Raw genomic sequence first — 13,876 nt, forward strand, 5'->3', positions numbered from 1 at the left:
CAGAAACAGCTGCAAAGTCCAAGAAAATACCAGCTGGAGTTCAGCTGCATTTGAAGAAGTCAAAGAAAAGTAAGGATGGCAAAGGGCGACGTTTTCTTCCAAAGAGCTGCAAACATGGTCGACGCCTCATTAGAAGAATCATCTGGACATTTGTGAGGAACTCTAACCAAGAAAGCAACGTCACACAGATCCAACAGACAGTTTCCATGACTGCAAGTGTTCAGTGGGAAAATGCTACATTGCATTATTGCATCCTCTCACCACAGGAGGCGCTGTTGGCACCACTGATTGCTGATCAGCTGTTCTCTGATGATCTGATTGATACTGTGAATAACGGGACTCACTGAACTCTGTGACACAGTGAAGATTACAGAGTTTAACTTCAACATCTGACTGACGTCACACAGACAGAAGGATGAACCAGTGAGGCACAGAACACAGTTACTGGAGATACTGGATCAGCTCCATGTGAACCTCTGATGGAGAAGCTGCTGAGCCAGAGAAACATCAGGACATGACAGCAGCTGCACTTATCTAACAACATGTAGCAGAGCTGATCTATGTTAGAGGATCTATCACAGCAGCTGAAGCCAAAGTCCAACACTGGATACCAGCTGAGCCTGTGCTGAGTGTAGTGTTACAGGAAAAGGGCAGAAACACTGGTAGCTCCCAGTGATGCTGACTGGGGCACAGAGCTGAATGATGCAGCATCAGGACACTGTTTCAGTCTGACTGACAGAGAAACCTGTAGCTGTATCTACATGTGAGGCAGAGGCCACACAAGCAGCTTTCTATGTTTCACAGTGACTGAGATCTTCAGTGGGGGTGGACATGCTCCTGTACAGACCTCTGAGGAGAACCAAGGTGCAGTCAAAGAGTCCAGTCTGTCCTCACAGATGTGAACATGTGCTTTCATCAGGTCTGCTGTCAGCTAGCAGGCTCACATCAGAATCACTGTTCCTGAAAAACACAGTCTGTGTGACATCATCAGTCAGCTGATGGTCCCAGATCTGAATGGTTTCTGTCTCTACTGAGGAAGTCAGAGAATATCACTGAGGTGTGGATCAGGTCTGAGTGAGCTGTGGAGGGACAGCTTTAAACAGTCCACAGGTCTCACGTCCTGCTCAGTCTGGTAGCAGATACCTCGTATTGTTCCAGATGTGCTGACATCAGCAGCAGCACAGCTGTGTGATACCATGAATCTCAGTTATTGATCCAACACACAGTAAATACAAAGATGAGGATTTCTGAGAGTAATCATTATGAGTCTGAACACATGATCACTGAATGTTAGTCTCCACAATAATAAGCTAACACAAGCAAACACAGCTTTCAGCTCTTATTTTGAAACTGGCTTATTTAGAGAGCTGTGATGTGAGCGTGCCTGGCTCTGAGGCACTTGCTCAGCCTCTGTTGTTTAGAAGTGTTACAGACTGTGAATGACACAGACCTGTCAGTTTCCATGTTTGTCTGTAACACAGCTCAGGGCTCCATGCTGAACGCATCCATCCAGTGTTATTGATCCAGGACTGATACCAGCATTGGGATCAATACTACAACACACAATCACATGTGTCCACGTGATGCAGTTTGAAGAGCAATCAGATGTCTCTGTATGAGGAGGCGGGGTCACAGGAGGTTCACAGAAACTCTGCAGCAGCATCATCAGCTCACATGGAAACTTTGATGATTCACTTCTGTGGTGTTTTTACAGAAACACGTCACAAAATTAGCTCCACCTGTTTTGTGAGCTTTGAGTTTCTTGTCTTCATCCTGGATTCTTGTGTTGCTGTTTTTACACACAGCAGATATTTCCTGGTTGCTTCCTTGATGACCACATGAAGCTTTCTGAAGCTTGGATTGAAAACGCTTCATTACTCAAAGCTTTCCAACACAGGCCTCTGTGCTGCCATCTGGTGGACAAACATATGAAGTGCAGCGTGACGCTACAAATGAAACTGCTTCAGCTACGTTTATATATAACATACTATAACCTATATAATGTGGAGATCAGGGAAATTATTTTGTTGCTACTGTTAATAATCATCATCATTACCATTGCATTAATAATATAATCTACAGCATTGATATTGCATTCAGATGTTTAAACATTTTGGTACCCAATTAGCCTTTACTACAGGTGCAGTTATAACCACTTTAAACTGTTGAGTTGAATCTATGATCTTAAATGCTTTTGAATGCTTGTTATAATCTTAAGTGTGTATGGGCTGATTCTGTTGATTCTGAGTCCATCTGTGCAAAGTCTTGACAGGAAACTGCAGGTTTGCAGAGCGTGCTTTTGCAAAAGTGAAACTAAAAGCAGAGTGTAAGTGCAGCTTATTCTGAGGAGCTGTTTGGATGATGCTATTTGAATAACCAGGTTGTTCATTATTATCTTTTATACTTTTATATTCTTTTATTAAGCTTCTAGTAGAGGTTCTTGATTAAAACATTTATTCAATATACTACATATATAGTTTTAGTAAACTGCTAACACATTTGAGAGTGGCCTCTGTTTGACTGCGAGCGTTAGTAGGTGAGAGGTGACACAGAGTGCCAAGTGAGGTCGTGACACACACACACACACATAGTAGATACATTCAGTTATAGGTGAGAGGTTAATCATGTTTGCTTGCAACTGCGGGCGTGCAGAAGTGGTATCTTACTGCAGAGCATGGTCTGTGGTTTTGGAGAAGCGGCAGTCAAAAGGTTGACAGGAAACATCTGCCATGAAGATAGAGATAATGTTCTTTTCAAACTGTGTTAAAAGTCATTGTGGTTTTGATTTGACGTATGTATGTATGTATCTGTGTGACGTTGAAGGGGCGTCATTAAATCCAAACCCCGATGGTATAAAATATCTGTTTATGCTTTGATTAGTCGGAGATCAGCGCTGTCTGCGTACGGCGCTGGTCCCCCCACGCCTGTGTTCATTAAAATCAATTGTTTGACCAAGCTCTTCTGGACCTGGTTGTTTGTACTCTCCTTCCTCAATATTTGAACCTTAACAATAACTATATGTATAGTGTATTATGTAGGTGTTAGAGCTGGGGGTAGAACTGCTGATGGCCTGGTTGTTATTTATGTTCCCCATGGTTCACCAGCTCTCACACAACATCAGCACCAATGATCCACGTCCTTATAAACCTCTGAATCAGGTCCTGAAGCAGTGACGTCCTGAGTGAAGACCTCACTGATCACATGACTCTGTCACCTGGACTCAGTGTTTCTGAAGCAGTGTGCTGGGTTTTTAAAAATACGTGGCTGCTGCCTGATGTTGGGCCCACAGAGGAAGACGACTCACTCGCTCTTCTTCACTTCCTCCTTAAACATGTGGAAGGAGAGCAAAGTGCTGCCAGACTCTTATTTCTGACAGGAACAGAAGAAACCACAGCAAACTGGTCCAGTTCTTCATCTTCATCACAATCTGTTTATTTCTGATGGTGTCTTCAGTCTGAGGTTTGAAGTTTCCATGTCTGTGTGATGTGTGGTGTGAAGGCTGCTGGTTAAACTGGGACTCACTGTTTAAAGCACTGAGTGCTCATAGAGAGATGCTCCATGAGTCCCAGTACAGACTACAAACATGGTGGAAACTTAGCTTTGATATCCACACACTCTGCACGTCTGTGAGTAACTGTGATGAAGATGTGCAGAGATCTGTGTCCAAACAGGAGAAAGACTGTAAAGACTCTGTGCTTCTAACAGCCTCTGTTAACATATGTGAGGCTGTTTGTTGTTGTTGCCATGGAGCTTTGCACTGTTTGGGTCAGCAGGTCATGTGATCAGGTTTGTTCTGCTGGACGATGGTTCAGTGTCAGGTTTGTTTGCATTCATCAATAAATATCTAAATAAATCAAAGACTCCATGTTTGTTCTTTCATCATGTGACCTCTGCTCATCCATCTCTGTGTGTATCAGGATACATTTGGTTCATAATACACTGAAAAATCAGAGTTATTACCTGTAATAAATGTGAAAGATTCCTGCAGTGATAACCAGGCAGGACTGAAACACATCCATGCTGTCACCACGGTAACAGCACCGCCCATCCACAGGTGAGGGGAGGAGCAAAAAGAGGGACTTTGACCATTTTATACTAAAAACACTCAACTAATGTTTCTAATATGAAACAAATAAGCCCACATTAATGTGAGCGTTTATTAAATAATAATAATGATGATTTCCTCCTGATCTCATTTCCACAGCAGAGAAAACTGTGGTGTATATTGAGGTGGAGGGTGTGGTCTGTGGCTCAGGTGTAGAGTGAGGGTGGGGTGCACCACAGCAGCATGCTGGGACTGCTGAGGGTGGAGGAGGGAGTGATGATGACATCAGAGCTGCAGCACAGAGACCAGTGAACACACAGTCTGTTCATCTTTGCATAGATACAATATACAGCACAATATTGAATGACAGACACGCTGTGGGAGCTTCCACAGATACACTGACGTCAGCATCCAGAGTCCTCCTGCTGCTCCCCCCTCAGAGCCCCGTGATCAGCACCAACACATTCAGTTAGATGACAGAGTCCAGCTGCAGCTAGAATCAGCTCCCCTCTGTGAACAACAGCACAGCGTCAGTGTTTCACACTCAGTGAAAGGAGGAAACAGCAGAAGAACACCATGTGTGCTACGTTTCCCAGGACACACTACAAACTGCACAAATACAGAGCAGCACGTGGAAGGACCTGGAGCTGCATTTACAGAGCTGCAGACAGCGTGATGTCCTGTATGGACAGGTGGAAGGAAGCAAGTCCTCAGCTGGAACACTCGTGTTTGTCCACAGACAGGAAACACAGCAGGAAACTTCCTCACAGAAGTGCAGCTCATGGATAACACACTTCCTGTCAGTCAGAATGAGGCTGCAGCCAAACACAGAAAGGTGTTTTTGTCCAGATGAGCCCAGAGAAGAAACACGAGTGTTCACAGACATCAGAAGCTCAGAGAGGTGAAACATGAGGTTGGAGTCCTCGTCAGCATCCAGAAGAGCTGCTGTGAAACCCTGAGTACTCATGACAGACTCTGATGGCACAAACACATCATGATTCAAACAGAAAGACAAACATGGAGCTCCTGATCCTCCTGCATGAGAACAAGCTGACATGAGCGCTGTGTCTGAGAGTGTCTCCCTGTCACAGTGACAATAACACAGCTGCTGCTCACAGTCATTAAACTGACCTGAGGTCAGCTGTGCTCCTTACATATGAACCATGTGACCTCACATCAGTGCTGTGGATGACTGTAGTCATAGAAGAGTAGAGCTGTAGCAGGTGGTGTGAGGAGGAGGTGGTGTATTCTAGTTAACGCAGTACTGAAACACTCCAGCAGAGGGCGCTGTTAAGTCCTTATTGTAACACAGTTACTGTGTGCAGTTAGACTTCATACATAATCTGCACTTATTTCCATCAGACATGCTGTCAGGAAATGATTGGTTTCTATTGATTCTACTTCCTGTTGACTCGTTTGATGACAGTGAAACAATCACAGCTGATTGTGTGATGATGTAAACTGTCACTGTTACATTCAGTGTGTGTGACATAATGTTAGTGCAGGCTGATAACAGCCTGGTTCTGTTAGAAACACATGAACGTGTCCATAGATCAGTGTGTGTTTAACATGAGAGCTTCAGCCCTGCTGATGTGTTAAATAAAGACATGCAGGAAAACTGATGAGACTCTGAAATAACTCTTTATATTTATAATGTAACTCTGCATCAAAAGAACAACAAAGGATCCCAGACAGGTTTCTGTGAACAAAGACCATTCTGATGTTTCTGTGTTTCTAACACTTTGACATTATTAGTAAACAGACTGCAGTGAGCAGCATTTATAAAGAGCTTCTATATAAAGATATGACAGCTGTTTGACAAGTTTATCACTCTGTGTTTGGACCTGATCAGTCCAGCTGTTTACTTGAAACATGTTCATTTACCTGTTCTGTTATATTCATGTTCTTGTCTCTGTTGAAAACACATTTTAATGTCCCTCAGATTTTTCTCCCAGATGAATAAATATAAAAATGACACAAACTGACTGCAGCTACTTTTTGTCCTTTCTGTCAAAAACCTTCATGTGACTCATGAGAGACACGTTTCAGCTGTTTGTGACAGATCAGAGGCCAACAAGTCATTTATAACACTTTCCATCATTGTTTAAAGTTCTCAGTGTTTCTGTGTTGCTGCGTATAGGATCTCCCAGCATCATCACTGTGCTGTCCAATCATTGTGTGCGAGGTTACCCTTATAGTGCGATGTGTGTTTGCACAAAGAGAAGCATGTGTGTCAAATATAAATAAGCACAGAACAGAAACAGCTGCTCGTTTCTTCTGTTTAGAGTCAAGTTAGTGTTTTGTGTCTTTGTTTGAGGCCTGATGTCGAGCAGAGGTGTGTGTAACTGCACTGCTCTGTTATATGTGTGAAGTGTGTGCTTCTCTTCAGCATCATCTTTGTCACTGCTGATTCCTTTGTGTCATCATGTGTTGAGAAGAGAGAACAGTTATAACGGAGGAGCAAAAGGAAGCCCTGAAATCTGCATCAACAAGGAAGTGTTGGCTCACCAGTGATCCCAGCAGAGCCACTGGTTTGGCTCCAGTTGTTCTAGATTCAATGATGTTGTTGCTACAGATACATGTCAGCATCTTTATTGAATTTAATATGAAGCAGAAATGGTGTCATTAGGAGAAGAAGAGGAGAACAAGTCCGGCGAGGAGGCAGCAGCTCTTAAAGATGAAACAGCAGCTCAGCCCTGAGCTCAGAGAGCTGCACATGAAAAAGCTCCTCAAGCAGATCCTGTCAGAGGTTTGTCATCAACAGGAGGAACTGTTCACATCATAGGATGAAGATGCTGTCAGCTGGATGAAGAAGGTTATTTAATGCAAACGTTCACACTGAAGTCAAATTGTTGTCGTGTTGAACAGATTCATGTACTGATCGTCTCCAGAATGTTAGAAGAGCTTCAATGAATCATTAGAAACAACTTACAGCTGCACAGCTGTGTCAAACACATCTGTGTGTCATTGTGGGATTGTTGTGTTTCTACATGTGACACACGTCTAAAACATGCACACAATCTGAACACAAACAGGGACTCATGTGTTCCCACAGCCAGATGCTGAGAGCCATTTCCTTGTAGTCCTGTGTCTACATACATGAACCATTAGATGTTATTGGAATGATTGTCAGCTCTGATAGTTTCATGTGTGTTTAGCTGGACGCTGTTTGATCCTCGACATGTTTAAAGGTGTCCAGTCCTGAGACACTGGGGCTGGAAACAGCTGTGATGTCATTGGACTGTCACACAGACAGAAGTGCATGAAGTGAGCAGCCGAGGAGCCGCTGATGTTTTGGATTCAACAGCATTTGAAAGGTCGACACAGACACATTTGCACACAGAAAGCTGAATCTGTCATATGCCACAGTGAACTCACTGTTCAGTGTTTTTCAGGAAGCTTCTTAACTGCCTCTGCTGCCAAACAAGCAGCTGATGTCCTTGAGAAGAAGCTGAAGAAGTCTTCAACAACAAATACAGGAAGTGGACTTTCAAATACTAGATTCACTTTAGACTCACAGAGAAATGACTCAACCAGCTGTGTTTGACTCTATGAAAGGTCAGTGTGTGTCTGCACACAGACTGTTGTGTTGGACTGTTATTCAGTTGTCTGCTGAATGTTTTCAAATGTCTGCATCTCAGCTGTGATGAGGCTGGGGGTCATGGGAGGCCACCGTAGCAGCCTCTTCAACATCATGACATCATCATAAATGCTGCTGGACTGTCTGATGGGCTGACGGTGAAAAAGCCGTCGGGAAGGAAACAGAAGACATTTCAGAGGCTGCAGCAGATTTCTTTGATTCGGGGCCTTTTTCAGCTTTATTGGACAGAGCAGTGAAGATAAGTGACAGCAAAGCAGAGAGAAAGGGGGCGTGGCCCGGGTCAAAGCCAGGTCAGCTGCTCTCCACCTCGTGGCACATGGTCACCTGCTCATCCTAGTGAGCTCCACCAGCAGCCCTTTCACACACTTTACACTGTCAAACACTGTGTGTGGACCTCAGCTAACAACAGGCTACATTTAAGTCTGGACTACATGCTTTTATATTGTTTTTATTCCATCAGCAGCTCAACATCATGAGCAGCTTTGACATAAAGACATCAAACTCAAGCTGACTTTAAACTACTTTTAATACAGGGGCTCAAAAACAACAACATCTTTATTATATATCAGGACACAAAGTCATTTCATCTCAAAGGGAAACAGCTTTATTTGGAATAACCAGCACTATCAACTGGTTTGGGATCTCCACCAGTTTCATGTCTTTGCAGCTTCTCCAACAAAGTTCCTGTAAAATCAGCATGTTTGTCTTTATTGGTTTGATAGTGATTGATTATTCAGTCCCAATCTGCTGTCATCTAAAGAACAAAATGATGTTTCTATGAGTCACAAAGCTCCAGATGTTGTCGGCTTCACAAAGAAAACAAAGAACTTAAACACAAAGTGTTTGGAGCCAAAATGTTCCCAAGCTGCTCTTTTTGAAATGGCAGAGGTACAGTGGTGTCTAACAGCACACTGTGGAAGGCAAACATGTTATTGTTGGATGAAACTTCATGAATCCTTTGTAGATTTGAGCTGTTGGAGCCTTTCTTTTCTCTTCAGGTGTACAGATGCTGAGGAGGCAGGTGAAGCAGGTGGAGCTGTTGTGATGCTGCAGAGGGTGTGTCTTAGTAACTCTGTGAGGCAGAACTGGATCCAACATTGTGGATGTGTTGATGTTGGAGCCATTAAGAGTCTCTGGCCACACTGTAGGATTTCCCTTTGATCCACTGTGGGGGCATTTTGGAGTCTGTCAGTGAAACTCTTCATGTTTGTGTTTGACTCCAGTTTATAGAAACAGAGAAATGTGTCATGCTTTTGTTCGGCCTCCACAAATACACACATTTGTTCATTGGTTGGACTTTTTGGAAGGAGACACATTGAAAACCATGTTAATAAGATCTTGTTGTTTCCTGTGGATCCGACACAGAGAGTGGACTTCAGACAGAAAGCGTGGAAGAGATTTTAGAGGCCGTGTGTGGCAACAGGAAGTTTCTGTGTGTTTGCTGATCTTACATGTGGAAAACAACACGTGATGTTTGTGAAGTTCTACAATGATCATTGTTCTCACAGCATTTTGAGTGGGAACAGTTCAAACTGGGAGTAGTGGGAGTTATTTACTGATTGAAACAAGCTGAATGTTTCTGTGACTAAAGCACCACTATTTTAACCTGATTCACTTTTTCCACCCTAACAGTTCATTCCTCAAATCAAACAAGATATTTGACCCTAAAAAAATGCATCAACAAATAATTTTGTAATAAAATATTTATTCTTCAACTTTTACAAGTGAAATCAAACAAGTGTGTTTAAGAGTGAAACCAGAGTGGAAGCTGCTCATATAGAGTCCAACCCAGGCTAAAGTAAGCTGAGTAGAGCAGCACCATCAAAGTGTCGGCTCTCTGAACACGGTGCAAGATCGCCATCTGCAGGACAAAACTAGTTTTTCTCGCCCTCCTCGTCAACATCAAGATGATGTCATCGTACAGCAACTGATTCCCTGTCCGTCTGGAACAAAGCATTTACATTAAAAAGACATTTACAGAAAATACAAACACCAACAACACATCTCATCATCACATGATATTTTATTATTTATTATATTATATATTTTTATTGTACCATCAACATCAACAAATACCAGCATATTTTCTTTGAGATTGAGTAGAGTGGACCTTTCCCTTGGTTCACTTCCTGCTCGCAGCATCAGCTGACCTCTGACTTCCTGGTTAAGGTCTCTCAGCGTTGACTGGAATATCAAATCGGACTCACACCATGTTCTTGTAATGTGGTCATGTCTGTCAGCTGTTTGAAGAGCATCTCTGGCCTAAACACAATAGGAAGAACAACAACACGGCAAAAAAACAACAACACATTTCCATATTAGATGAAGGGCACCGTAACTGGAAATGGTAACATTCATCTGATGCTGCTTTGGATTTATCTTCTGTTTTAGATCAACTTTGATCACTTCGAGCCATCTTAAGTCCGTTTGTTCTTCTCACTAACATCTCGTATGATTTCAGATCCCTGCTGTTCCCCAGCTGCCCTGTAGGTTTGTGCTTTGACCTCCAGAGGGCGACAAATCAGCACAGACAGAGAGCTCCATTCAAACTTTGCTGCCATCAGGAATAATGCTTCAAATATAATCATCAGTGTTTGAGCAGTTATGATATCAGGGACAATCTAGACATGTGTGACAATACTGAACATGTCACATGACACACCTCAAACATCATGTGATCCACTCTCAGTCTGCACTTTCATTCATGACTTCAACAGGTTGAAATGAGCTTTGAAGAAACATTCAGTGAAATAAATCTTTCATGGATTCATGTGAGCAGCAGATGAACTTTACAAAGAATCAGTGGATTTATCTTCTGTTTTAGATCAACTTTGATCACTTCGACCCATCTTAAGTCCGTTTGTTCTTCTCACTCACTAACGTCTCGTATGATTTCAGATCCCTGCTGTTCCCCAGCTGCCCTGTAGGTGGCCTCAGTGTGTCTCACACCATTTACAGATGATTACAGGTCGTTTACAGTTCAAACAGGTCCAACATAAGAAATATGCAGAAAATATCCTGCTATAACAGTTTGGGTCAAAGTGCAGATGTTCCAGATGTTCTGAGCCTGTCTGTGTTTCATGTTAACATGTAGATGTTGGACCAAAGTGAAGCTTTTTGATGTGACAGCAGGAATGTGAAGTGTAACTCTGAGCTGTAGGAAATGAAACTAAACGCACTTTTTCTCCTTTATTTATAGGAAAGTGTAGGAGAGCAACAGATGAACAAGCGTTACTGTAACAGGAAACATCAGAGGACCTGTATGTTCATCATCATCACTGTTTCCTTGTTCTGTCACAAACACACAACACTTCCTGCTCTCTCTCTGATGGATCTGATTGGCTGTTTCATTCACAGGAGGTCAGGGCGTCACACAAACAGCTTTAACTGCACAACGACACACTTTAAATCATCTGCAGACAAACCTGTGTGTTTGATTTATGAAGAAATAATAAAGACGTGTGTACAGCTGTCCATGAAGCAGCTTCTCACACAAACTCTGACACTTCAGCCACTTTAATTCCTGCAAAGCTGCGTAATAAAGAGCTGTGACTGCTATGAGCTGCTGATGATGACTGCATGAAGCTCTCAGCTGAAGCTTCTTTCATTTATTTTAATGTTAATGTTGCCTTTTTAAGTCTGTGTGAGGATTTTAATGACACACATTAAAGGAGCTTCTTTGATTAGAACCAAATTCATGTTGATTTTCAGCCTGAAATGATAAAAACTTTAATAATTCTGTTTATAATCATCAACCTGGAGACTAATGAAAAGTATAATAGTGAAAAAAAGCCTTTATTATTTGAGTAATGCCTGAATCTGCTCAGAGACAACACAGAGGTGTTGATGACAGTTTGACATTAACTGAATTAAAAACTAGGGCTGTCAAATGATTAAAATTTTTAATCAGATTAATCACAGCCTAAAAATTAATTAATCATGATTAATTGCAACTCGAAATATGACCAAAATGTGTGCAAACATACGGACAGATAGCGGATTTTTACACACTTGTTAGTGTTATTTAATGCTAAGACCACGCTGAGTGGCCTGCGTTCACTCAGCGTGGTCTGACGTAGGCTGGGTGTTGTGCTGGAAGCGAATTAATCACAGCCTAAAAATTGATTAATCGCAACTCGAAATATATGTGTATATGTGTATATGTGTGTAAAAATCGGGACAGATAGTGGTTTTTAACACACTTGTTTGTTTTATTTATTATTAATTGTGAGTACAAACAGTACAAGCAGAACAGGGCTTCAAATAATTGTGAGGGATTTTTACTGAATGTTTTCCACCCGTTTAAATCTAGCACATTGTTTTATCCATATACATCTTCAAGTTCACAGAACATAGGCCTAATTCAACAGGCAAAATAGAAAAAATCTCCAATCATCCTTTTGGGTAAGGTAGATTAGTGCAAAAAAATATGAACAACAGTGAAAAGTATTGTTTAAATCACATTCAACCATAGAACAAGCTCTAAACACACGGTCCTCTGGTCTACTCATCCTTCAGCCAGTTGCTGAGACAAACCAACTTGTCCACGTTCTCTGAGTGCAGAGCAGACCTCTTCTTGTTCACAATGTGCCCTGCTACAGAGAACAGCCTCTCACAGGGCACTGTGGAGGCAGGAGTGGCCAGGTATCTGCGAGCAAGGCGGGCCAGCTGGCTGTGGGCTCCTGCATGAGCTGCCCACCACTGTAAGGGACAGTCCTCTAAGGCAGTGCAGGGCTCTGCTCTGTAGCGCTGTATGGCTCTGTCCTGCTGTACCTCCTCCTCTGACTCAGAGTCAGAGTCCATCTGCAGCAGGCTCAGCCTCTTCTTGGCTGGACCTTCTTCTGCAGTGTGTGATCTTCTAGGAGAGTCTTCATGCAGCATGCCTGCCAGTGTGATCCACACTGCTTCTCTGTCAGTCTTGGGCACACTGCGTAGGTCTTTAAAACGTGGGTCCAGTGCAGTTGCGATCTGGAGCCATGCATAGTTGGTATGTTCCTGGCGGGAAGCAAGGTCTTCCTTAAACTTCTCTTTAAACCTCACCACATATGCAGGGTCCTCATCAGTTACTTCCATGACACGGCGCAGGTGGCAGAAGGCTGGTAGAACTACAGAGCAGGAGACGTAGGCCTCTCCTCCCAGCAGTTCAGTCACATATCTGCAGTGGAACACACACACACACACACACACACACACACACACACACACAGATAAGACAGCAAATTAAAAAAAGCTTTTTATTACTAGGTATTAAGACATTTTCATAATAACAAAACTGATTTAAGATGTATGTTTGATACATTTAATCTAAACCTACAATTATGGTCACAATGACAGGCTCACCTGCAGGGCTCTAGAAGTGTCTCCAGTCTCTGGAGTTTGTCCCACTCTGGAGGCGTCAGGAGGACAAGTTTATGCTTTTGTTTATCCAGAGTCGCGGTTACTGCAGTTTGGTTGCGGATCAAGCGCTTCACCATCTCCAACGTGGAGTTCCAGCGCGTAGGCACGTCCTGGGCCAACGGCTCCTGCTTGCGCCCCAGTGACACCTGCTCTGCGTTCAGCTCTGCTGTGTTTGCTGGGCTGTGCTTAAAATGGCCAACAATTTTGCGGCATTTGGCCAGCGCAGTGACAAAGCCACTGTCTGCGAGACTCACTGTGATGCATCTCTGTAGAATGTGCGCGGTACACGGCATGTGATTGAATGGCATGATGCGAGCCGCAGCGATCATATTGCGCGCACTGTCCGTGCCTACTGTTGTCACCTTCTCCTCAATTCTCCACCTGCGAGCAACAGTCTGGAACTGCTCTGCACAAGCCTCCGCAAAGTGCCGCTCTTCCGTTTTCATTATAGTCAGCGCAAAGGATGTCAGACCCCAGGCTTCAGTGATTAAATGCGCAGTAACTCCCAGGTAATTGTTATTACTCAATGATGTCCAGTGGTCTCCTGTCAGAGCCACGCATTCTGTGTGAACTAAAGCCTCTTCTTTTTTCTTTTTCTCCGTTTCATACAGTTCGTGGATTCGAATTGTTATTGTGCTTCTCGCTGGGGGCTTGTAGGACGCGTCCTGAGATGCAACCTTTAAAACATCCGCAAAGCCCTTGTCCTCCACAATGCTTAGTGGTCTACAGTCCTTTGCTATCCATTTGGCTATATTGTCGGTCAGTTTGTCCAAAGAAGACTTACCGAGTGGCCTGCGTTCACTAAGAGTGGTCTGACGCAGGCCGGGTGAAGC

General features: G+C 43.2%; 1 protein-coding gene across 1 annotated transcript; it reads right to left on the minus strand.

Annotated features, from left to right (window-relative positions):
- Positions 1-11,888: 11,888 nt before the first annotated feature.
- On the minus strand, positions 11,889-13,489 carry LOC143416096 (E3 SUMO-protein ligase ZBED1-like). Its single transcript, XM_076881476.1, has 2 exons — positions 12,987-13,489; positions 11,889-12,801 (listed from the first exon to the last, which is right to left on the minus strand). The coding sequence occupies exons 1-2, from the start codon at positions 13,487-13,489 to the stop codon at positions 12,150-12,152; spliced, it is 1,155 nt and encodes a 384-aa protein (XP_076737591.1). The 3' UTR covers positions 11,889-12,149.
- Positions 13,490-13,876: the final 387 nt, after the last annotated feature.

This window comes from Maylandia zebra, unplaced genomic scaffold (assembly GCF_041146795.1).
Source record: "Maylandia zebra isolate NMK-2024a unplaced genomic scaffold, Mzebra_GT3a scaffold11, whole genome shotgun sequence".
NCBI lineage: Eukaryota > Metazoa > Chordata > Actinopteri > Cichliformes > Cichlidae > Maylandia > Maylandia zebra.

Excerpts from the sequence above, each read along its gene's own strand:
- LOC143416096 (XM_076881476.1), bottom strand. The coding sequence starts at position 13,489 with ATGAAAACGGAAGAGCGGCACTTTGCGGAGGCTTGTGCAGAGCAGTTC. Across the intron at positions 12,802-12,986 it reads ACACTTCTAGAGCCCTGCAG|ATATGTGACTGAACTGCTGG; the intron begins GTGAGCCTGTCA and ends GTTCCACTGCAG.